Source organism: Neopsephotus bourkii, unplaced genomic scaffold, assembly GCF_033783945.1.
Source record: "Neopsephotus bourkii isolate Nb327-2 ecotype Australia unplaced genomic scaffold, CSIRO-AGI_Nbou_v1 NB_659, whole genome shotgun sequence".
Taxonomy (NCBI): domain Eukaryota; kingdom Metazoa; phylum Chordata; class Aves; order Psittaciformes; family Psittacidae; genus Neopsephotus; species Neopsephotus bourkii.
Genome location: NW_026901158.1, coordinates 1,316,691 through 1,340,063, shown reverse-complemented (window position 1 = coordinate 1,340,063; position 23,373 = coordinate 1,316,691). Strand labels below are relative to the sequence as shown.

General features: G+C 51.5%; 1 protein-coding gene across 3 annotated transcripts in view; it reads left to right on the top strand.

Annotated features, from left to right (window-relative positions):
- The window catches only part of GPSM1 (G protein signaling modulator 1), a 69,072-nt gene that overhangs the window by 34,418 nt on the left and 11,281 nt on the right, over window positions 1-23,373 (top strand). For all 3 annotated transcript variants that reach the window (XM_061352427.1, XM_061352428.1, XM_061352429.1), the window contains 2 exons: window positions 9,440-9,510; window positions 12,963-13,142. In XM_061352427.1, the coding sequence (XP_061208411.1) occupies window positions 9,440-9,510; window positions 12,963-13,142 (251 nt within the window). The remainder of the gene's footprint in view (window positions 1-9,439; window positions 9,511-12,962; window positions 13,143-23,373) is intronic.

Sequence of the window (23,373 nt, the reverse complement as noted above, 5' to 3'; positions counted from 1 at the left end):
CAAGCAACAAACTGAAAGGGGCTACAGAGTAGCTGAAACACGAAGCAAACAGAGGTTGAGTCCGGCTCTCCCAACAATGACAGTGTGCCCCTGGAGAGCGGTCTTGCTCTTTCAGACACACAGGACTCAGCTCTGCAGGTAGCAGTGAACCAGGAGCACCCCAGGCAGCGTCTGTGCCACTCCAAAGTGCAAACTGACTCTGGGCTGCCTTGCTCTTGCTCCCAGTAGCACATCAGCCTCAGCCACCTCCTCTGACAGCAGCAATAGTGTGTTAGCAGACACCGAGCCTCCGTGCTGGGTACTGCTCATCCCCATGTGGGAGGCAGCCATGCTTCAGGTGGTATTCTCAGGTGGGGAAGTGGGCAGCTGAGCCTGGGTAGGTATGAAATCCCCCTCCTTCCCAGCTGTGATTAGCTCTGTGTGGCTTTGAACATGGGTCTTTGCATCCTCAATGCAGTTTTGAGTTTGCCTTCTTCACAGGAATCTTTGAACCCTTGGATCAATTAGACAGGGATAGAAGGAATCTGCTTTTATGTTTCCCAGCCTGTTTGTTTTTGTTTGTTTGCTTGCTTTAAATATCTTTGAAGTCGCTACGAAGTGTTTAGTGCTGCTGAAATATGCTCGATTGACCAGCCCTGCACTGACGTAGAGCAGGGAGGCAGCAGTGCCAGCCTGTGCCTTGGCTGGGAGGAAGCCCAGGGACAGGGATGCTCCTTCTCCCTTGCTCAACCCTCCTGTGAAGGACTGTGCTGGGTGACAGGAGAGATGTGGCCCCCTGAGAGCAGCAGTGTGCAGAGGGACAGCCCTGCACACTGAGCTCTGAGTGCAGGGGCCAGGCAGATGATCACAGGAGTCACATCACTAATGGCTTCAGCATGGAGCCTGCCCTGTTCTTGCCAGTCAGACTGAGCACTGCAGTTGGAATTGCTCAGTATTCAGTATCCTCAGCTATATTTAATTCTTCCCAAGAGCTGCAGCTCAGCCTTTATCACTCTAAAAAGGAAAGCCTGAGGCTGTGCTGGTTAATTGTACCTGCTTATGCAGGGCTCTGATGGATGAGGTTGTTGACTGAGGCAGAGCAGCTTCTGGCCGAGTGGAAGGCAGAACACAAGTGGTCTGGTTGCTTTACTGTGCTCTGACAGATGCTCAGTGGAGCCTCAGCCTCCGAGCTTGGAGGAGTGTTGGCACAAATGTTCCCAGAAAGGCACCTGCAGGAAGGTGTCAGAAAGACCTGAGTCTGCCGTGGTCCTTGCTATGATGCTGAAGGGAGCAGAGCAGGAATGCCAGGAGTGCTGCTTGCATGGGGGGTGCTTGGGTGAGGATTTAGGACTTCTAAAGGATGCCTCCTCCTAATCTTTCTATTGATTGTTTCCTAAATCTGAGCAATCTCTGCTGTTGGAGCTGTTAAATCAGCAGCACTGATGGGGGGATGAACCTCTGAGTCATTTGGATTTAAACTGAGTAACTGAGCCTTCTTCAGACTGCCCCAGTGTTGGCTTTAGGAGGTTTTAGAATGTTCTCAAAGCATCAAGAAGTATTTCAAGTTCTTCTCACAGCGTGGTCTGCACCTGAGCCTCCTTCCCAGCATCCATGTGAAGCACAGCAAGGCTTCTCAGCTCCCAGCAGAGGAAACCCTCCAGGACTGGGGGCAAAGACCTTGTGCTAACGGAACTCAGGTTCTTGTTTTATCTTAATGCCAAGGGAGGGTGAGGGAGAAGCCAGCTCCTGAAGCCTGTGGTGGAGAAGGTACAACGTGGCTTTTGGCGAAGCCATCCATTGGATCAAGAGATCTCTTGTTGTGGGGAGAGCTGACTCTCTGGAAATTGCCAGGTCCTTGCACAAGCTCCTGCTCTGAGCTGGGAAGCCTGAAGTTCCCTTTGGCTGCTGCTGCAGGCTCCTGCAGCCATCCCAGCTCTGCTGTGTGCTGTCTGGGTCCTGAATGCACTTTCCACAGGCAGTTTCCTTTGGTAGCCAAAATAGGAAATGCCTATGGTTACGATGATCTTCTGTCTAAGAGTACAGTATTACTATTAGGAACAAAATGCCTCTGCTTACTGTATCCTCTTGCAGCACAGAGCAAGAAAGGGACCAAGAAGAAGAAAGTTCTTTCAGCTAGAATCCTTATTCTCTCTTAAAGGTTTTTGTATGGATGCCCATGGTCTGCTTTGGCACTTCCCTGAGCAAGGCAAGGCCAGACCCTCAGCATGAGCCACCTTTATCTCCTGCCCGACCTCAGGAGCCATGCCCCTTCCCTTGGCAGCAGGACTGGCCCCTGCCTGGCAGGAGCAAGCCCTCAGACAACAGACCATTGCTTAGCGAAGAAAGAGACCTGGCAGCTTGTGGAGACAGAGCTCATGAATTCCAAGTCCAGTGTGGCCAGTGTGTTCCAGGAGCTGGAAAGTGCCTGGCTGCTGCAAGTGGTGACTGACTGACAACAGCATCCAGGAGGAGGGATCGAGTGCATTGTCCCTCCTCTTAGAGGGTTCTGCTCAGTGTTGGATCGTTGCTCTCTGTTGCTCTTTCTCTGCCCTCCCTGACTCAGCCTGCAGGACACAGCTGTGTAGTTGGGCTTGGCTGCCTGCTGGAGATGCTTCCCAATGACTGTGTGTCACTTTTAAGCTTCAACTCGGTTTCTTTCTGATCTCTGCTTGTTCAACACAAGCTGGTAATGGAGGATGGGTGGTCATGAGACTGCTCTCTCCTGGCAGAGAAAACCCTGCTCTCAGAAGCCAGCCAGGTGTTCTGCCAAGCCTTTCACACTGCTCTTGCATTAGCCCTGAGGCCATGTGCCTCTTCCCAGCCTGCTCCACCCCATTCATCTATCTCCCACAGAAGCCTCCTGTCCCCACAACTGTTAATCCAAGAAGCAGACAGTTGCCTGGGGGAGGTTATGGTTGTAAGAAGCCACCTCCAATATGACTTTAAGCTTCCAACCAGCTCCAAGGCTTGTATTTGACTATCCGTTAGGTGCTGTATAATTGGGTCCTCTGCATTGTCTAGATCCTGCAAATACACACCAAAATGCTTCATTCTTTGACCTGAATTGCCAGTACTTTATTTGCAATTAAGTCTTATTCTAGCCTTGCTCAGTCAGAGAAAAGCTGATGCCTGTTGCACACGTGGGGGGAAACTGAAATCAAAGAGGTGCCCAATGTCATGACCATTACTAATAGCTGTAAGGCTACAGGATGCAAGATCACCTTGTCCTCAAAGACTGCAGCTTTCCTGAGCTACGTTGGGTTTGTTCCCACTGGGGGAAAGCAGCTCCCTGGTGCTATCTCTGTCTCCAAGGAGGACTCTGCTCCAAGTCCTACCTCATCCATGTGAAGGCTCCTCTGGTATGTGGTCCAGGGTGTCTCCTCATTGCCTCTCCCCATCTGAGGATGCTGACTGCAGCCAGCCAGATGCAAAGGTGCTGCTGGGTGCCATGTGGATGTACAGCATCGCTGCTGTCTGCAGTTGTTCAGCTGTCAGACTGGATTCTGGAGGATGCGAAACGGGTGACACGTGCACAAAGCATCTTCTGCCAAGTCAGGCAGATGAGCATCTCTATTCAGAAGTAACTTCTCTTTATTACCACCTATTGGATGTACTTTTTTTCTTTAAAGGAACAGTTTTGCCACAGAGGAAAAATCTGTCAAAGTTGTTATCCTGGAGGTTTTTGAAGTGCTTGGATCTGTGTGGAAGGTTGCTATTTGCTCAGCTGTGTGCTGTTTGTGTGTCAATGGATACAGCACAGCACAGCACACACACTGGAGCCCCATCTCCCCAGCAGAAGGGGTTTCATTCCTGTCACTTTGGCTCTGATGATGGAGAGCTGAGGCTTGGAAGGGCCTCACATGGGGCCAAAGCATTTCTGGGGAAATCTGATGTGACAGCACACTGAAAACAACCTCCCTGCAGCTTTCCCTGGCCCTTGGCTATGGGTTGACATCATTATTTTCATGTATACTATCCCTTCTGTTGCAATCCATACCTGCTTCTGGCTTTTACCATAACTGGGCAGCCAGAAGAGTCCTTAAATAAATGAGAAAACTGTTGTCTTGCCCATCTAGTCCTGTCCTCAGACACAGAAGGGGCCAGAGCTGTCAGGATTCCCCTGGTCCTTTCCTGTCTAAAGGACTGGGTGGAAGCAGATGGTCCTCCCCATGGATCAACACGCAACAGCTTGATGCCAGTGATTTACAGTGCAGTCATCATAAATAACTGGTATTATTTGCTTTCTCTGGTTAAAGGGAAGTATTGTTCTACCCCAGTAACAACGGGGAAAACAAATGCCAGCATTTATCATGCAAGCGCTGGCAATAATAGAGGTCAAGTGGATTTATAGTGCCAGAATCCATTATGTCTTTGAAGACTAATTAAAACATTAAATGAGATGCTTGTCCTACCGGAGGCTGCTTTTTTTTCCCCTCCTCCTTTCTTTTCTCGCTGCTGTGCTTGCTTCCCCCATTTCCTTGCTGTAATAACGGAGCATGAGCTTGGCAGAGCTTTCCTTGATTATATGTCAGTAGCGTATGATTTGAGGTGGTCCATGAGCATTTGGAGTGCTGGAGCGTATCTCCACTGTCACCTCTGAGCCTGGGAGGGCTTACAAATGTCCTGGTTTAAAAACCAGGATGCCAAACCAGTCTTGTGCCCCAAATCAAGGGTCTGAACTGCTGGGCTCTGTACCGAGGAGCGAGGCTGTTGTCTGGGCTGGAAGAACTAACCCAAAAGCCAGGTTGGTTCAGTTAATACAGGTACAGAGAGAACTGACCTTTTCATGTAAGTCTTGGCTGTCTAACCTTTCCCCACCGGTTGTCTTTGGAGTCCACTGTCAGGTTTAATTCTGCTTCCTCCTGTACAGCCACCCCGGAGGGATACAGCGTGTTCCCAGCCTGCAAATAGAACTGTCGCTTGATCTGCACCGGTGGTGGGGGGGTTTCGCTTTGTCTCAAGCAGGGATGGAGTAGGCAGCTCTCCAAGCTGCTGGAGATGGGGGAGAGCCTCGGAGTTATCAAAGCACACGTCAGCTTGATGAGAGCTCCTGGCAGGGCTCCCTGAGTCGCTGCTACACATTCTCTGCTCGATCTTGTCAACTGCGATCTCAGGAGCACTGCTTAGAGATGGAGACTGTCCACAGAGAACAAAGCTGCTCCCACTGCGTACCCAGCTTTGCTCTACTGCAGATGTACAGGGCGTGAGCCCGTCATTATCCTGTGATAAAACACTTCCCTGTCTTTTCTGTGGCTACATCACGCTTCATAGCAAGGTACTGCTGAAGAACTTTTGCTATGGAAGCATTTCTCCTGTAATTGCACTTTGAAAACCAAAGACTTCCCTTGGTTTTCAAGGTTTTCTCTTTCATCCAGAGACCACACTGATCCTGCCTTTCTGGGCAGTATGGAGCTGGTGACAGATCCCAAGGGAACAGGAGAAGAATGGGGGGAAGGTGCTGTGCTTGCTGTGTGGGCCATGTCAGCTCTCTGGTTTTAGCCTCTTCCTCAGACATGAAGGACCTGGCGCAGCTCTGCTTAAAATGAGCTTAAAAAGCCCAAGGAAGGTATGGAGCATGCACTGCCAAACACCTGGACATGAAAAGAGACTTTAAGTAAAACTTCCTGCATCCATGTCATCACAGGAAGCACAAGGATGTGCAGAGGGCCCATCCCTATCTCTGAGACAAAGTGGATGGGTCTAGATGGGTGTCTGACATGGATATGTTGGGTTAGCATCCCAAAGAGCAGGGAGTGTTTGTGAGGTGGAGGAAGCAGGGGTGCCTCACCTGCAGGCAGGCCAGCACATACAGCACCATTAGCTCTATAGCAGTGCGCTTCCCCCTCCCTGGAGTCCAGTGCTCCCTTTCAGGGAGGGAGGTGACTGCTTCACCCAGTTTTAAATCACAAGAATGTGAGAACCGTTAAAGGCACCTCAGCACCAACAGTAAAAATGCCTCCCCCTTGGTTCATGGGGGGAGATTGTTCAAAAATCCCATGTGAAAGAACCACATCCGAGGAGCTGCAGGAAAACAAGGCATGAATGCAGCCAGTCAGGAGCGCTGCTCAGCTGATGTTCACAAGAAGGTTTCAACTCGCTCTGTTGGAGACCTCAGTAAACCTTACAGACAGAGAGAGCATTTAGAAATGCCCCTGAGGTTTTCCGTTGCTCTGCAGCGAGCTTGGTAAACATGCCAATAAATACTGGAAAGGGAGGAAGAAACCTTGCAGAGGAACAGACCCGGGTTTTGAGCTGCCCAGTCTGTTGCATCCACGGCTGCTGCTCCTGGTCTGCACTGGGGCGAAAGGGGCAGAGTTGAACTTTTGCTGAGGATTGGGCAGGGCTGCAGGTATTTGTGGGGAAAAGAGCTCGGAGGAGGCTGGAAGTTCCCTGCGGAGCCTCCTGGTCGGAGGAGGAAAGTTAACGGAATTCCGTCCGGCGTGGGGTGCTTGTGAGTATGGGAATCTGCTCTTGGAAGATGAGTGCGTGGAGCCCGTCTGTGTGGAGTAAAGGGGAGAAGCTCCAGGCATGCGGTGGGAATTGCTGCCTGGGTGGATCTGGGCTACCATAGCCCTGACTGATAGTAGCCTCTTAATTCTTCTAGCTACTTGTTTGAATGGTGCTGCATGCTAGACCAGCGGGATGGCAGAGTTGGGGGCTCTGTGGGGCGAGCGCTCAGCCCCAGTGCTGCCCGTGGCATCTTTGGGAAGAAAATAACTGAGTTGATGGCTCTATGGTTTCATGAGTTGGGTGGCTCTGAAGCTGGGGTTGAAACTCCTGCCTTCTTCTTCCCCTCTCAGCTCAAGTGAATGTGGAATCCACACGGTAACAGAGGAGCACCAGCACCAAAACAAGGGAAGAAGACAAATTGTTCTGCGTGCCCTGATTGCCGGGGCAGTCTCAGCTGACTGCGTTATTAAATTAGCAGAGGGGAAAGCAGGTTTTCTCAGCTCAGAGATTAATGCTTTCTGGCCAGCGGTTTAATGCTACTGCAAACATACAGAAGCACCTGAGGATGGAGGTGTGTAATTAAGGACCTTCAGCCCGGTGGCAATGATGGGTGTTTATCGAATCAGGCACATTTGGCTCCTTTCTTGCTTTCCTGGAAGTGGCCGTTAAAAGCCGCTGTGACGCACGCTCACTTCCAGGTGCTGGTTTCACCTCTTGGGCATTGCTTTGAAACCCAAGTGTAGCAGCTGATGGAGTGGTTGTTGGTGGCTTTTATTCCTGACCCATGTCGCTGCTCCACGCAGAAGACTCTAGGTTATTCTGTGGGAAGCCAAGAGCAGCTATAGCCATGTCCAGAATGCGCTGATGCCCACAGGGAGTGCAGGGGAGTGATGGAAGCTGGGTGTAGGGCTTGTGTCTCCCGCTAAGCTGGCTTCTGTTTAAGAGCTCTGGGTCCTCTCAGCTGAAAACACACATCACTGATGCCTTGGGGGAGTGTAATCTTGGGTGGCATTGAGGGCATGGAAGGGGAGTCCTGTACAGAGTGAAGCAGTGCCTCTGGCAGAGCAGTGGGTGGTGTCTGGCCACTGAGAGGGGTGCAGCTCTCCCCATCGTATGGTGGGAGGGGGCTTGGGCTTGATCATTTCAGCTGTCTTCATGGCTGAGTGCACATCCAGGCTGTGGTGATGGATGTGTTCAGCTACTAAATAACCCAGACCTTTCATTGGTGGCTAACAGCATGAGCCTCTCCCAACCTGCTCTAAGGAGGTTCATAAACATAAGGTACTTTATACAAGATCTTAGTAAAACTAAGTGAAGACTGAAATAAGAATGGTGAAATGAAGAGTTCTGTGTGCTTTGTGGAGGGCAGCAAAGTCCTTTCTTCCTGCCTGCTCCAAAGGGATGCAGCCCCATGTCTGAACCCTCGCCAATGGCAGCAGCACTCGCTGACCTTCCGGAATGAGATCCTGTTGTTACTGAACTGCTGCCAAGCGAGCAACTGGCTTTGCCTTGTGGAAAGGGGGAGCGTTTGGAAGACATGATGGCTGCTTGTCGTTGGGTTTTCCTTGCTCTCTGCGTATTCACATCCATGTGTTCTGGGCCTGATGTCAGTCCCTTCTGAACCCAAAGCCTCATAACTGATTTGCTGATGTGAGTCTTTATGGCTGCAAAAATAAATCACTTTAGGGGAGTGAGGGGCAGCGAAATGAACTTTAGGCCATTTATAGCTAAGATGTGATGTATGTGCATGACCTTTAGTGAAGTCCCAGCTGATCTGAGCTTGTCTCGTGTCTCGTGGAGCTGAACGCAGTTGAACTTTCTGAAGCACTGGTGTCTGCTGCCTGGTGGCTTTTCCATCTAATCCCCATGTTCCGCGTGCAGACTTGACCTGGTTTCTGAACGCTGTGCTTTCTCTCTCATCAAGTTTGTCCAGTGAGCACTTGGTGGCACCATGGTTAGAATGGGGTCTGTGGGTGCTGCTGTAGCATAAGCAGTGGTGCTGGGAATGGGGGAATCTTTAGGTTTGGTGAGTTTGCTGTTGCAGGAGCCACACAGCGCTCTGTGGTTTCCGTTCTCAGGGTGATGGGTTTCAATTCGCATGCATTCATTCACCCTCCCCCAGGGCTTTCCCTGGAGCTTGGAAGTTGTTGTGGGATCTTGAGGTGACGGCTTTGGGTGCTGCCGTTGGGCATCGCGTGGTGCTCAGCTAAACAGAACCTTACGGAAGGATCAGGGAAGGAGGGCAGGAGAGTGGAGGGGCAGAAGTGGTAAGGACATGGTAAAGGCATCCTAGGAGCATCGTGTAACCCTGGCTGTTAGCGAGCAAGCAGCAGCAGCTGGAAGCAGGCTGGAGGGAGCCAGGGATGTAAAGGAGAGCTTAGCAAGCAGGGGTCCGAAGTGAACTGTGTTTCACCCACTCTGTTATTGCTGGAATGAAATCTCAAACAGCTGTTGTGAATGCTGCCAAATTTGGATTTCTCTGTCAGGTTCAAGGCAAGGTTTTGCTCCTCTTATGGCTGAACCTATGATAGAAAATATTTGCCCCTTCACTTCCTTTTCTAGCCCTTGTGACTGTAGAGAAATCTCAAAGCTGCATCCCAGACACATTTTTAAGTTAGAAACACAAAGCAACAAATGCACCAAAGTATTAAACTGTGGCTTTGATCTCATTTTGCCATGCCAGTCCCGTGACTTTTGTGGTTTAGATGGGGCTTGTCACTCCTGAATTCCAGAGGCCTCATTTGAGATCAGGGTTGCAGTGTGACCCTGCTACTGGTCTGATAGCACAAGCTTCCCACTGCTCTCACTGCTGCTGACTGTGCTATCATAGACCCAAAGCAATAGAGAAGCCCCCCACATGTGAGTCTTAAGGATGGCACAGCTGCAGCATCCCATCCCTTTGCCTTTGTAGTTAACAGGAGCAGAGCATTCTGCATTGAACTTTGTCTGTGTGACATTAGTGCTGCCAGTGCAGGACACCCTCCTGATGTGAGAGTGCGTTGTTTTGCAGGAGCCAGGCCAAAGAGACTCCAAAGGAACAGCATGGACAGCTTAGACCTCCTGAAGTTCCCTTCTGAAAAGGTAAGCAAAGATGTCTGGCCTCAAAGATGAAGTAGCAGTAGGAATCTGTAATGGCTTGTTGACTGGCTTCATTTGCAGGGAAGTATGCAATTAGCAGATATCATTGGAGTCAATGGGATTAACCAAAGAGGGTTTCTAGAGAGCTTGGAGGAGAGGAACAGCTGGTCTGACTGAAAAGGCACTTAACTGAAAGCTGAAAAAGCCACTTCTGTGCTTTTTTGCAAACCCAGCCCTTCACTGAGAGGATAATGGTTAGCATTTTAGCCCCTTTAGTGGCTGGTGGCAAATCTCAGTGCCTTATTACCCCAGCAGAGCAGACAGGGGAGGAGAGGGCAGAAGCAGGAGCTGGTGTGTTGCAGGAGGCAGAGGGGTTTGCTCCAAGGGGCTCTAAGGATTCCCCCTGCTCCGGCTCAGTGCTGGCAATGTCAGACCCACCAGCTCAGCGTTTCCTCAGTGTCCCCAGGGCAAGGGCTGTTTCCACAGTGGATGCTTTGAGCCTTTCCACCCCCAGGGATTGATTGAACGTCTCAGGAGATCCTGCACAGGATCACCTCGTGTGCCCATTGCCATGGGGCTTGCTCATGCTCTTTCCCAGAGAAGGTGGCCAGGCAGGCAGCTGTGCCCTGCCTTTTGGGAATGGCTTTGGCACAAATGATGTTCCTTCATCCAGTGCTTCCAGGCACTCTCCTGAGTGTCCAGGGAGGGGTTCCCTCTTACAGGAGTGTTGCAGAGAGAACAAAGCTTGCCCAAGTTGCAGGAAGGTGCAGTCAATGGGAAACAGCCTCACGCTTGCAAACCCACTGAGTGCCTAAACCTCCCAGTGAGCACTGGGAGGGCCAGGGAAAAGCTCCTCCCTGAATTAACTCATTTGGGGAGCTAAATGTCAAACATATTTATGCATTTTTGTTAATTCTCCCAACTGCCCGTTGGCCATTTTGGCTCTGAGCTGCTTTAACCCATTGACTCCAGCTCCAGGGTGCTGATAGTGGCAGGGGCAGTGATAGCTGGTGCCAGGGAGACATTTGACTATGTATCCTCATTGCAGCAGCACAACCCGAGGACTGGCAAGGAGAGTTGTGCTGATGTGTGATTTGCTGTTAATGCTGTTGGTTTCCTACTCTTTGCTGTAAAAGCTGAAGCTGGTTCAGTAGTTCGGGCAGGTTATGGGATCTCAGGGGTTTCACAGGGAGGATGGAGCAAACGGTGCTGTGGGTACTCTGCAGTCAGATGTGAGTAGTCCTCTTCCCCCTGCAGTGGTCCTGAGGGGTGCGTGCAGGTTCACCTCTCCTTGCAAAAGTGCTTTGGATGCAATTCCACTTCCTCTGTCCCAGTGCAGCTCCCAGGAAGGGTGATTACACTCATGGAAGAGGGCTGTTGGCTTCAAGCTTGCAATGGTGAGGAATCAGTCAGCAGAGTGAACTGTGATCAGTCCAGCACCCTCGTTATCACCTCACCCTTTGCCCACTGTCTGTGCCAGAGACAGCCTTCGAAGTCCTCAGGGAATCCCATAACCACCCAGGTCAGTTGTCCAGTGCCCCTGCACAGAGCAGTGTCTGGGCAGTGCATCTCCAGAGGCACCCACGTCTGTTCTGAGTGTGGCAGCAGACAGCAGGACCACTGCTTCCCTCATCATCCTTGTGCAACCTGTGCCTTATTCCTTGTTTTGAGCTTCTCTGGTTTTAGCTCGCAGCCATTGGTTCTTGTTTGTTCCTCTCTATGAGACAAAAAATCTCTTCATCACATGCTGGCTTTCACCCTGAAGGTTCTTGCTTGCTGTAATTGAGTCATCTATTCTTTTTGTCAAGAACTAAGTGGTCTGAGGCTCTAAGGCAGTAAGGGCATTGTAAGGCAGTTTCTTTCCAGTTCTGAAATCCACTTCTGTAGTTGCTTTTCAAAATGCTGATGCCAGCCTGGCTGCAGTTGGTCCCATCAATAGCATTCAGGGGAATCAATCTCTCCTTACTCCTTCGTGATATTCCTGTTTGTATTGCAAAGAATGGAAAAGCTATTTTGGCTACAGCATCTCAGTGTGCTGGTGATGTGCTGTGACTTCAGATCCTGTTCAGTATTGTTGGCTCTTTGGTCTGTGTGCCCTTAAATCCCAACCCCCTGGGCCCTTGGTCATCTCCTGGGCTTCTTTCTCCTGTCTGTAGTTGCTGCAGTGAGGACACCCTGGGGCATCCCCTCAGTGCTTTATGTATGATAACAGGGTGGTTTGCAGCCTGGAAGCACTGAAGCCCAGAGCATTAAGCAGGTTTAGGCACTCAGTTCCCACCAGTTAGATGTAAAGTGGCTCGTGCCTTTAGTAAGTGTCTTTGGAGCTAAATGCTGAATATTCCTGGTGCTTCTGTAGCAGGGCCTCATCTGCCTGACAGCAGTAATGAGGCTGTTATGGTAATACAGGCAGGGCCATTAAACTTGAGTCTTTTGACAGAGAAGGGATAGAGTTGTGCATGTCTTATGGGAAGGGGGTGAGAATGGGAGAGCAAGGCAGAGGGTAGGGCCTCGAAAAGGGGCTGCAGTGGGAAGGGACAAACGCTTCAAGAAACATGTAGCCTCTGCCATCTCACTTTGCTCATGCATTATACAGGGGTGATCATCCTGTGTTTCATGTCCATGGGTGCACTGAGCACAAGCGTTTCAGGGAGCAAAGGAGGACAGCAGTGAGAGAACAGGGGACGGCTTGTAACTGTCTGCTGCAGTTAGTCATGTTAGCCTGCAGCCCCCATGTGCTTCTGGTAGCATGAGAAAAGAGCAGAATGGGACTCCAGGCATTCGTGTTAATCCGCCTTTTAGGAAGCTGTTGGGTAAGGGCCCTACTTGCTGAGAGCAGTGGGAGACAGTGAGGCAGACAATGCTCCATCTGTGCTGGGAGCCAGCTCCTGGAGGTAGGAAATGCTGTGGAGCATCCAGGAAAGCTGTGTTCCCTGGGGCATGGTTGGGTTATCCACGGTTTGGTGTAGGCTGCTGCATGGCTGGGCGCTGGGAAGAAGTGAAGATACAACAAGTGGAGGGACTTGTGCCAAGGGCTTGGTATCCTGGGCAAGATGAGCTTGCCACTGCTTAGAAGAGGCTTTTGAGTGTGGTTGCCAGAAATCCCTAGCAGCAGTGAGTGCTTCTGGACCTTTCATCCCTCATTCCCCATGCCCATAAACCATATGACTCTACCTGTATACCTGGGGTTTTCAGAGAATGCTGCTGCTCCTAGTGGAGAAGCTGATTACTGTGTGTTGCTTGGGTGATGCTTCCTCTCCACTCACTAAAACCATGTGCTGTAGGGATAGATAAGATGTCCTCACTCAACCCAGCTCATGAGGAGTGGCAGCTCACACCACCCGAGCTCCACATTAACTTCTTGCTTCTGTCTCCTGTTCTGTGGATGCTTGCCAACAGATCCCCACATAAACCAGAGGCAGGCAATTTGTGCAATGACTGTTTCTTGCTTTCCCAAGGACCAGAATGGGGACAGCCATCATGTGGGAGACCTGAAGATCTCAGGGAAAGAGTTCTTGTTGTTGCCTGCGAGGTCAAAGAAATACCGGGAGCACCACTGCAGCTCGGAGAGGAAGCCCCCGGGCTCAAGTCCATCACCACTGGATGCCAGCGAAGTCCGAGTCCAGGTCTCTCAGTCGGTAAGAAGATGATGCTTTTCTTCTAGTACTGATCCAGGAGTTTCTTACAGTGTGTTGGTTCTTAACCTCATTTCTATCCTGCTCTGGGGTAGTGCTGTGGCTGGAAAACAGAGCCCGCATCTAGCTCTGTTGGGCAGCTATAGACACATTCTGCTTTTCTGAGCCTCCATCATGAGCTAGTTTATGAGAGCTTGATATTTAATGGTGGTATTTGTAACCTTCTCCTGAGGGACTGGAGTCTAGACCTGAGCCTTCCTGAGTATGGGGCTCTCAGGATGCGATGACTCCAATTCCAAAAGAACACAGCAATTGGGATCCCCTGCTTTGTGGAGCCTGACTTGATCAGCCCTCTGGGGCCCATGAGGGGCAGGCTTGTGGCTTTCAAGAAACAAAACCCTTTGCAGTGTTTTTGATGAGCAACCAAAAACACTGCTTGCCATTGCCAAATCTAGGACCTTAGGAACTGTTCTCTCTCATGTCCTGATCGCACTGATGGTCTCCAGAGTGGCAATGGGCAGAGTGGGCTCTTTGAATTCATCCATCATTAGGGAGAGATGATGAAAATCATTGTCTGGAAGCAAGTTAGGTGGAGCGTGCTTCCTGAAGAGCAGGAGCTGGCCCCAGTGTCAGTGTTTTGTGGGTTACTGGCATGCAGCAAATCCTGTGCTGGTGTTGAAGAGCTCTGACTCAGTCTGTGCTTGGCTCCTCTGAAGGTGGTGGGGCTCCGTGTCCTGGAAAGCTCTCCAGGGGCCTTTTTGATGTCTTTAGCTCTTTGTTAGGCTGCTATCTTCTGGTTGTGTTGATGTTTATGTTGTGACACACAAATACAATGTGCTGGGGAGGGCTCCTGCAGCTGTGTTGGTTTTGCTCTCAGTCCTGGAGATGGGGATCACACCCACAGAGGATGGCATGTGTCTGGCTCATGGGAGGGGATTTTGAGACATCAGAACGTGGTGATCTCAAGCGAGAAGACCCAAGTCCTCAGCTTGGCGTTGCCAGGAGATAGGGAGCATAACAACAAAGATTTAATGAGTGCATGGGTGCTTGAGGGTGCTTGGGCTCTTGCTTTATCCTGAGACTGTCACAGTATCACAGCACTGCGATCATGCAAAGATTCCGGATGGAATCAATCCAAGCCAGGAAAGAGAGGCCTATTTTTTTTCCTGGCATTTAGGAAAAGCAAAAGAAACTATTTTCATGCTGCGTAAGAAAGGGTCTGAGCTGCAGAGCTTGGGATGAAGCCTGTCTGTAGAGTGGGGATGCTCCAAGCATTCAGTCCTTTGTTCCTGGTCTGAGGATCACAGGGCGAACGCATCCTGCTGTACCTGTGTGCATGTACATATGTGCATAGCCCTCTCTGACCACAGGCGTTGCTGGTTTTCAGCTCTGGTCACTGGAGGCAGGATCTTTACACCAGCTGGGTTTTTTTAGACTTCTCTGAGTTCATTCTTTATTCCCAGAGGTGCTTATGGAAATGGTCTAATAGGAAAAGTATTTCCTACTGCTCACCGGTGCAAACACGATCATTGAGAAGGAAAACAAAACTCATGTGAGCCAGGAAGGAGACAGCAGCATGGGGGCATGCAAGGCAATAGAGAGGCAGAAAAAAAAACCCACTTCTGCCAAAAATAGCCTTGTATTTTTAACTCAGACGTTCAGCCAGGAGCCAAACAAAAGCCACACTCTGTCAAGAGCAAGGCAAAAAGCATTCCTCAGGGTGTAGCTGTGAGCACATAGGCTGTGTCTAAGAAAAAGCCCCATGGGACTCTGCCAACCACCAGTGACCTTGTGAGAGTACACATGGGGTTTGGTGAATGTCCATGAGCGAGCAAGGGAAGGCAGGGACACACAAACCCAGCGGCAGGAGGTGCCTCTGCGGGCTGTGCTGCTCCTGACTGATGGAACTGTGTGAGCAGGGGAGGGATGTGCTGCTCCTCCCCTCCTCCAGGGGATGGGTGACCACCCAGCAGGGACTCACAGCGTACAGAGGGGAGGCTCAGGCTCCACCTGGCTCCTGCAGTCATCTGCTGTGCCTGGTTGTTCTCCTGAGGCCTTTCCCCTGCGTGCCCTGACTTTCCTCTCTGTGTGTGTGTGTGTGAGCTCCCCACTTGCCCTGGGTTTGTGAGCTGAGCCCTGGGAGCCCGTTTTCCCTTCAGTTCCCAGGCACTCCTGGTGCACACAGGCTTGGAACCGAGTGAATTCAGCAGGATACAGAGCAACAGTGTGTGGAAGAAAGTGACATCTTCCTCCTTGCACAGACTGAATGTCTCGGTTTGTGCCCCAAAAGAATAGATCAGTGCACACTGCAGTGGCTGGGGGAGAAGGGTAACTGCTTGTCTTATGTCTTAAAGAACGCCCCTTCTTTGGTATCTAATGGACCATTGTCCATATCCCATAAGAATGACAGTGACAAGTGGTTCATTGGGTTTCCTGCAGGCCAGTAGCTTCTCAGAGTTACACAGCTTGTGTACAGGGCTCGTGCTCTTTGTAGGTGAGTGTTCAGGTGAATTCTGGTTTGTGTTGGTGCTCAGCTGGCGCTTGTGCCAGCCTGAGCCTGTAGCATAGGCCAGAACAGTTGAAGTCAACGTCGTCTTGCCAAAAGCAAAGCAATCCATTCCTTGAGTTCTGCTTTTTGTCCCTGTCTGCTGGGGCTACCTGGGCTGTGCCAGTCTGTTATAGGGGACTGTGAGTGCTGTAATTCCCATCCATGGGAAACTTCTTAATCAAATGTAGCAGATCCCAAGCAGGATGGAGAGAAGCTGTCTCTGGTCAGGCTGTTGAGACCGGAATCCCCCCCGATCCCTCATTCTGTGAATGCTCAAAGCAAAAATCCTCTTTAACCCATCAGTAAACAGAGAGTCCTTAATTAGAGGTGAGGTCTAGCGACTGATCAAGGATGCTTTTATGGGATGCCACAGTAGCTGCTGTCCCAGCAGAAGGGGTGACCTCAGACTGCACACGTGGGGCTCTGCGCTCCTCTCCCACGGTCTTTTTGCAGGGGGAAACTGATGCCCGGGAAAAACCCTCATCCCAGGGCTCCCAAGCCCAGTGTTGTAATCCCTGGGTGAGTGCTGCTGCCAGCACAGCCACCGACCTCCTTCCAGAGGGCCCTGGTGCAGCAGCAGGGCTCTGGCACAGGGAGGTCCTGCGGGTGCGGTGCCTGAGTCAGAGCTCCCGGGTTCGCTGCCCATCTCTGCCTCTTGTTTACCTCCCTCTTCCCCGTCTGTGTGGTGGGGTAATGCTGCTTCCCTGCCTACCCTGGGGAGGTTACAGAGGCGTGATGATGGCTCTAAAGCTGTTTGAGCTTTGGATGGCAGGAGCTGTGGTGGTGTTATTAGCAGTGGTGGTGATGATGATGCTAATTACTGAGCTGCTGGGAAACTCCCCATGGGAGGAGGTGGGAGAGGGAAAAGGAGGCGAAGTGAGCTCGGGGATGGAGAGGAGCCTGACCCTGCTGGCAGCTCTGTTGGACCCTGGGAGAAGGGCTCAACCAGTTGGTGGAGCCGTGGGGATGCTGGGATGGATGGGAGAAGCCATGGCTCAGCTGCTGCGTAAGGTAGGAAGCGTGCCAGGGCCTGTGGCAGGTCCCTCCGTGAGGCTTAGGCATTCCTGCCACTGCTGTGCAGGATGCTGGTGTGGAACCCAATGGAGAACCCACGCAGGAGGGGCACAGCAATGGGCTTCCTTACCTCTCCTATGGCCCTTAAGTGGGGGAATTTCCCAGCCGTGGCTGGTGGTCACTGGGAAGAGAGGGACCAGCACAGCCTGGGTCTGAGAGATGGGAAAGGGCAGGGTCCTCCTCACCTTTGAGGTCAGGTCTGGAGCTCCCATGGGAATACTCAGGGCTGTGAGTACCTGGTTCTCCACCGGCAGAGCAAAGGTGGGTTTGGTGTGGGAGAAGCTGGTGTGGGTGTGAGGTGTTTGGTCACATTTTCGCTCTGCTGCAGTCGAGCCTTAAGCAAAAGTAGGTGCATGAGAGCTCAGTCCTTGTGCCTGTAGTTGTGGGTGGCCAGGTCCGGGTGCTCCCTGGGGCTCATGTACTGCGCACCTTGAGTTTCCTCTCTTTTCAAAGGAACATCAAAGCAGAAGGTTTTGTACCACGTGAAGCTTGCAAACATCAAAGGCTTGCTCATGAATTTAACCTCTCTGCTCTGCTGGGGAGAAGGTCAGAACGCTCCAGCTCTCAATTGACTTGGGGATTGTGTTTGAGAGGGCTCCTGGAAGGATGGGATTCTGCTAGCACTTGAGACAGGTTGTGTCCCCCTCACCATCCCCTCAGAAAGAGCAACCATGGTGGAGAAAGGACAGGGTCCATGGAGGAAATGGGCTGTTTATTCTGTGTGGTGAGGGGCTAGGGACCTGCCCCAGTTCTGGCCTTGAGTTTAAGCTCAGCACTGAGCTGAAGTTTCTAAGGCCAGTCAGACAGAGCATGTGCCAGAGTTCAAGGACTAAAGCAGTTTATTGCATCAAGATCCAAAGGCTGGAGGAAAACCATGGCAAGAGGTAAGGATCAAACCCAATCCTCTCCCCTCCTTGGAGATCTGTGCTCTAGAAATGGTCTGTTCATGTGGACTCTCCTCTTCCCAGTGCATCAGCTTGAGGGAGTGCTTCCTCACTCTTCAAAACTGTCCTCAGCAAAGACCATTTATAGTCAAGAGAAAGAGGAGCAGTTTGATTGCAGTGATGACTTGCAGAGATGGGTTGCTGATGTATTTAGACACTGAACGATTTGCAAACACGCTGCATCGCCAAACATTCCCTAGGACAAATGTTTTTATAAGACCTTTTTTACGATTACAGTGAGAAACAACCATAAAAGAAGGGGAAATTGTGTAAATCACATTTCCCCACCCCAAAGGCAGGTTGCCAGAGCAATTCCAATGGTTTTCTCCCTTGTGATGTACAAGGAGATTGTCAGCTTATGGCTGACTCTGCCTGGATCCATCCTGGTGTCAGTGGGCAGGGAGCAGAGCTGGAGGGCAGCGTAGCAAAGCGGGCAGGGAGGTCCTGCCTGTCCCTCTTACATCCTATGTTGTCCAGGCAGTGCCCCCATCCAGCCCAGTGCCCTGTGGCTTCACTGTGGACTGCAGAACTGGCCGGATGGGTGCTGGGAGTGAGGAAAAACACAGCATCAGGGGCTTCCTTCCAGCTGCTTGTGCTCTGGCCCCAGACCATCCTTCCCCTGGCTGTCTTGTGCTGGTTGAGAGAAGATGAAGCCAGTACTCCCTTGCAGTCCCGCAAGAGCTTGAGCATTTTGGGGGCTGCAGCCTTTGCTGCTCTGCGTGGGCTCTGTGTGCCTCTCCTTTAAGATGAAGCAGTCTTATTGATGTGTAAACTACTGCAACGCAAGGGCAGTTCGATGCACAGCGTCCGTGGGTTGGTTTGCTGCATGGGTGTAATTATACCATTCTTGTTGGTCAGACTTTCTGTGTAAACGTGTTCTAAGAGCAGGGGAGAGAGGAAGAGAGAAGCTGGAGTCAGGCAGAGGGAAGGCAGCTGCTGCTAAATTTAAGCCTGTTCCTATGACACCTGGAGGCTGCTGTGCTGGTGTCAGTCCCGTTGGAGCTGAGCAGGTAAACACTGAGCTGTGGCTTGCTCTTGAATCTTTATCTTCCTGTTAGGCTGTGGAACCTTCTGTAGTGCTCTGGGCCTGGGAGAGAGGCTGCACTGAGATATTTCCTAGCTCGGAGGCAGGATGAGCTGGAAAACTTCCTGGATGGCTTGAGCCTGAGAGGTACGAGGAGGCTGTTCCAGGGCTTTGGGGCTGTTCATAGGAGCTGTCAGTGATCTGGGTGCCTCCCCAGAGTCATCTTAATTTATCTGACCTTTAATTCCATATGTCTGTGTGAGTCTCTTTGTTAAGCTCTAGAGCCCTTCTTTCCCTTAACTCCTCTGACTCCGGTGAGCTGCTTGCACGGATGCTGCATGAGCCAGCAGAGATGTTAATGAATGCTGTCCCAAATCTAGATGTGCAACAGCAGAGCCAGAGCTGAGACCCCTGTGAACATAGCAGTGCAGAGCCCTGACACACTTTGTTCCTTGCTGGGACTTTGGTGCTGGCATGGGAGGCAGGGCAATGAGCAGGAGCTCTGCAAAGTAACTGCACAGAGGTGGTGGGGGGAGGCAACTGCGCTGCCTCTGCTGCATTCATCGCCTCAGAGGTAAATTATCGGTTTCTTCCTTAAATATGAACAGCTGCCAGGTAATGAATTCCCCCTCTCTGTTTTATAATGGCACTAAAATTGGGATTTGCCTTGGTTTTCTCTGTAATTATCCAATGAGAGCATGTGAGTGAGAGGGAGGCATGGCAGCACTGGGCCTGCTGCAGGCGAGCACTGAGCATCGTGCCTGGGGCACTGAACCCAACAGGCAGGTCCGGTGTGCGGAGCTGGGGCTGCACAAGCAGTTTCATGAGGCTTATGGTACCATGATCCTTCATGAAGTTATCTTTGCCCATGCAGAGGGGTGGGTTTGGGAGGGAGGCTGGCATACACAGCTGCAGTAAAAGCCAGGATTACCTACCAGGCTCTTCAGCATCCCATGGGGAAGCTGGTCCTGGTGAGGTGTGGTTGGACTGGGAGGGCACGAGGAGGGAGCAGCATCCCCAGCAGGGAGAGGTGAGGCAGGAGCTGTCCTGGTCCTCCAGAGCGCTGGGGCCAGATGCTGAGCTTGTTTGTCTCTGGGCATCCCCTCCTCACTGTGGGTGGCGACTGCATCTGGACAGCTCTGGGACTTGAGGTTTGGTTTTGTGAGAGAGCAGCTGCTTTCAAAGGGCTGAGAAACAGCCCGTGTTGTGCCAGTCCATGGCTTTGCCTTTGCCTTTGCCTGGCTTATCTGGGTGGCCAGAGGAGAATTCCTCAAAATCACCCCTGTAGGGTCCACAATAAGAGCCCAGAGACTCTGCCTTGCATGCCTTGGGTGAGAGGCAGTCTACTGCCTAGCGTGATTTAAGAAGCAGCCATCATCTCGTCTACCCATAGCTTTTGTCCTGGGGGTCTCTGCTCAGAGCAATGGGCTTTTCAGCACCAAGGAGACTCAGTTGATGCTGGCTCTGTTCTGGGAGGGTGATTGCTCTGCTACAGAGCCCCTGAAGGTGCTGGGAATGGCTTTGACATTTCATAGCTCTGGTCTTGGGGCTGCCCTTGCAGTGTTCTGTGCATTTGGCTCTGAACAGAAGCAAGGCAGAGGTATTGCTGCCTCTGCGCCTCTGTGTCAGCCCTAGGCCTTGTCCTCAATGAGGTGCTTCAGTACTTAAGGACCCAGAGATGAAGCTGAATTCCTTATCTTCCTGTCTCTGCAATATTCTTGTTACTTGGACACCCTCATTCTGCTTGTTCCTCACCCCGCCTTTCCCTTGTTTTTCCCTTCTCCCAGACTGAGGTCAGGTTGTGAATCAAAGCTGTGGAGAGGAGATAGGAGGCAGGATTTAACACAAGCCTGTGCTTGTGCATCAGCCACACAGAAAGAGAACATACTGGTTGCCTTGTGTGCAGGATGGCTGTCCAAGCCCGTGGCTTTGCGTCGCTTTCACCAAGGACCCCTAAGGTCTGGATGCTTCTCAGATCCCTTGGGCTGGGATCGGGGGCATGTATGAAAGCAGGTCTGACACCCCATGTTCTGTCTATATCTGGCTAAGTGGGGAGGCCAGTTTTCAAGCTAGAAAACTGTAAGGAAGAGCCTCTTACCAGAGGAACCTCCTCTAGGAAGGTGGTGAAAACGGAACTGGTTGTCCAGGGTACCCCAGCATGGATGGGGTTACAACAGCAGGGCTACAGCCCAGCTAGTCCGGTGGTCCAGCCTGGAGCTGACTAACCCAGCTGCTGAAATACAGTCCTTTCCCCTTGACTCACTGTAACTGAGTTTTCAGTTATTGGTACTTTGAAGCCGTAATTGAGGTCTGCTTTCCTCCTTGCACAGCCTTTTCTCCCAGCAAATTGTCAGCCATCAAGCGGTATGAGGCAGTAAAGGAGATGTCACAGTCACCATTTCCTAGAAACTGTCGCTTTAAAGAGAACAATACTAAAAAGAGGGATGAATTGAAGCCAGACCCAGAGCAATAAAACTCCAAGTGTTTGACTTCTCTCAAAATCTGGAACTCTTCATTCACTTCTGGGGTCTCCGCTGTGCCCGGGGCACTTTGTACATCCCCAGTTCCAGCTTCTCACATTGAATAGCTCGCGTACCAGAAGACCTTAAAGAAATCCATAGTCCTGGTTCTCTCTGGGTGTTAATCAGCTTACATGAGGGGTGCTATGATGACACCACCTGACACAGGGGCCTTGACTGGGGTTTGGTCTGCTTTTCTTGCACGACTTTCTCTTGCTCAGACATGAGTGCAAGGAGCAGCATGGCTGTGCCCCTGCTTCACCAGTGTGCCAACAGTGACCTGGGCCCTTATCAGCACCAGGGGCTGGTGGGATCAGTACGGACCAGGAGCACCTGATGGATGCAGCCTGTTTCTGCATGGAATGAGGCTGGGAAGTGAGCATGGCCTGGCTGTGCTGGAGTCATGCTATGCACTTATCTATTACTTGCTGGGTCTACATAGACAATCTGTTCTGTACCAGTAACTTGTGTTTCTCTTTATATGAACTGTATTTGAAAACAGGGAAATGCACCTGGAAAACGTGTGTTGGGTTTCATTTAAGGACAGACCTGAAGCAGTGCAGGAGCCTGTACAATCAGACCAGTTTTGTCTGTACCTTATCTTGGATAGTGGCTGTTACCAGCTGCTGGACAGGGCGCTGGTTGTAGGGGTAGGGAGAAGGATGTGAATCCTTAAATCAAAGGGGCCTGAAACAAGGGGGGTTATAGTGCTGTGTCTTGGAGCTCTCGTGCTAAAAACTCTGCCCGTGTATGAGTGTGAATGCAGATTGGGGGATGTCTGGATTGGAGGTGCAGGCAGGGCACAACCTGTGTTCATGTGGCCATATGAGCCTCTGCTCACACCTCACCTTCAGCCTGCCTCCACTTTCCCCATTAGCAGTGCTATTTTGGAGCCTCCCAAGGCAATTAGCACCAATTAATCTAAAAAAGCCTAAATAATGGTTTTTCAGAGCCCCCGGCTCCTTTCTGTTCCCTGGGGGGCCCCAGAAGACTGCAGCCTGAACCAGGCAGAGCTGAGCCCAGCTCAGTGCTTCTTGTGCTGGGACTGCTGGGGAAGCTTCCTGCGGGGATGTGCAGGTAGAGAATGGCCCCGAATGATCCCATGGATCCAACTTTTCCATCCTGGATTGTGGTGTCTGTGCCACAGAAAGACTTGCAGTCCCCTGCAGTGCTTACTATGGCAGAGGAGGGGAGGAATCAGCTCCCTTCTGAAGAGTGAGACCGCTGAATGCGCTTGGGTGCAGGAGATGCAATACCCATGGGATTGCAAGGAAGTCCCTGGAGGATTTTTTGCTTGTATCTAAAGCCATTCGCATCCTAATACTCCCTGGGCCCTGTCACATGGAGCAAATCAGCTTCCTCATCTTTGCCTTCCCCAGCCGGGGTGTAGTTTCACCCTGCCCTTTGAAACAGCGCGAACCAGGGCAAGAGCTGCTTTTTGCTGATAGGAGAGGCTCTTCCTGCCTTTGCGTGTGATTTCTGTCTCACCCGTTCAAGCTCTTTGGAGAAGGGCTGTGTGTGACCATCGCTGAAACGGGAAACCCACGGGTACCAGCCCCAGGATGCTCCCTGCCCCTGGCAGGGCCAGGATTTCATGTTCTGTGGGGTGTCTTGCGTAACAAAGCCTTGATCTCGAGCGCGGCCTTCAGGCATTGCCGGGGTACGAGTAAATAATAATTAAGGTTTGGGCGTTTGCTGCAGCGCAAGGGTGTTTGTGTGGAGGTTAGGGTGTCATGGGTGCCAGGGGAGACGGGTGTGTGTGGGTCCCATGAACTTCTCCCCATCGTTACCACCCCTGGTGAAGGTGCTGCATCTGCTCAGCTGCTTTGGAAGACAGCGCTGCGCTAGGAGCAAGTAGGTGTCTGAATCAAAGTGTGTTTGAAGAAAGCACCCAATCCTGGCAATCCGGAGACAAGCAGGCTCTTTTGCAGAGCATTCTCTAAGCACGTTGTCAGTGGGCTCCAGTCTCAGCTGCAGGGAGCACGGTACGTGGTGGGGAGGAGGGCAGATCTGCTGCAGGGGGAGCGTTGGATCACTGCCATTGCTGGAGGAGCGTGTCCTTCACTGGCAGCGGGTTTATAGGCACCTGTCTCCTCCATCACCTCCTACTCCTCAGTAGGGCTGG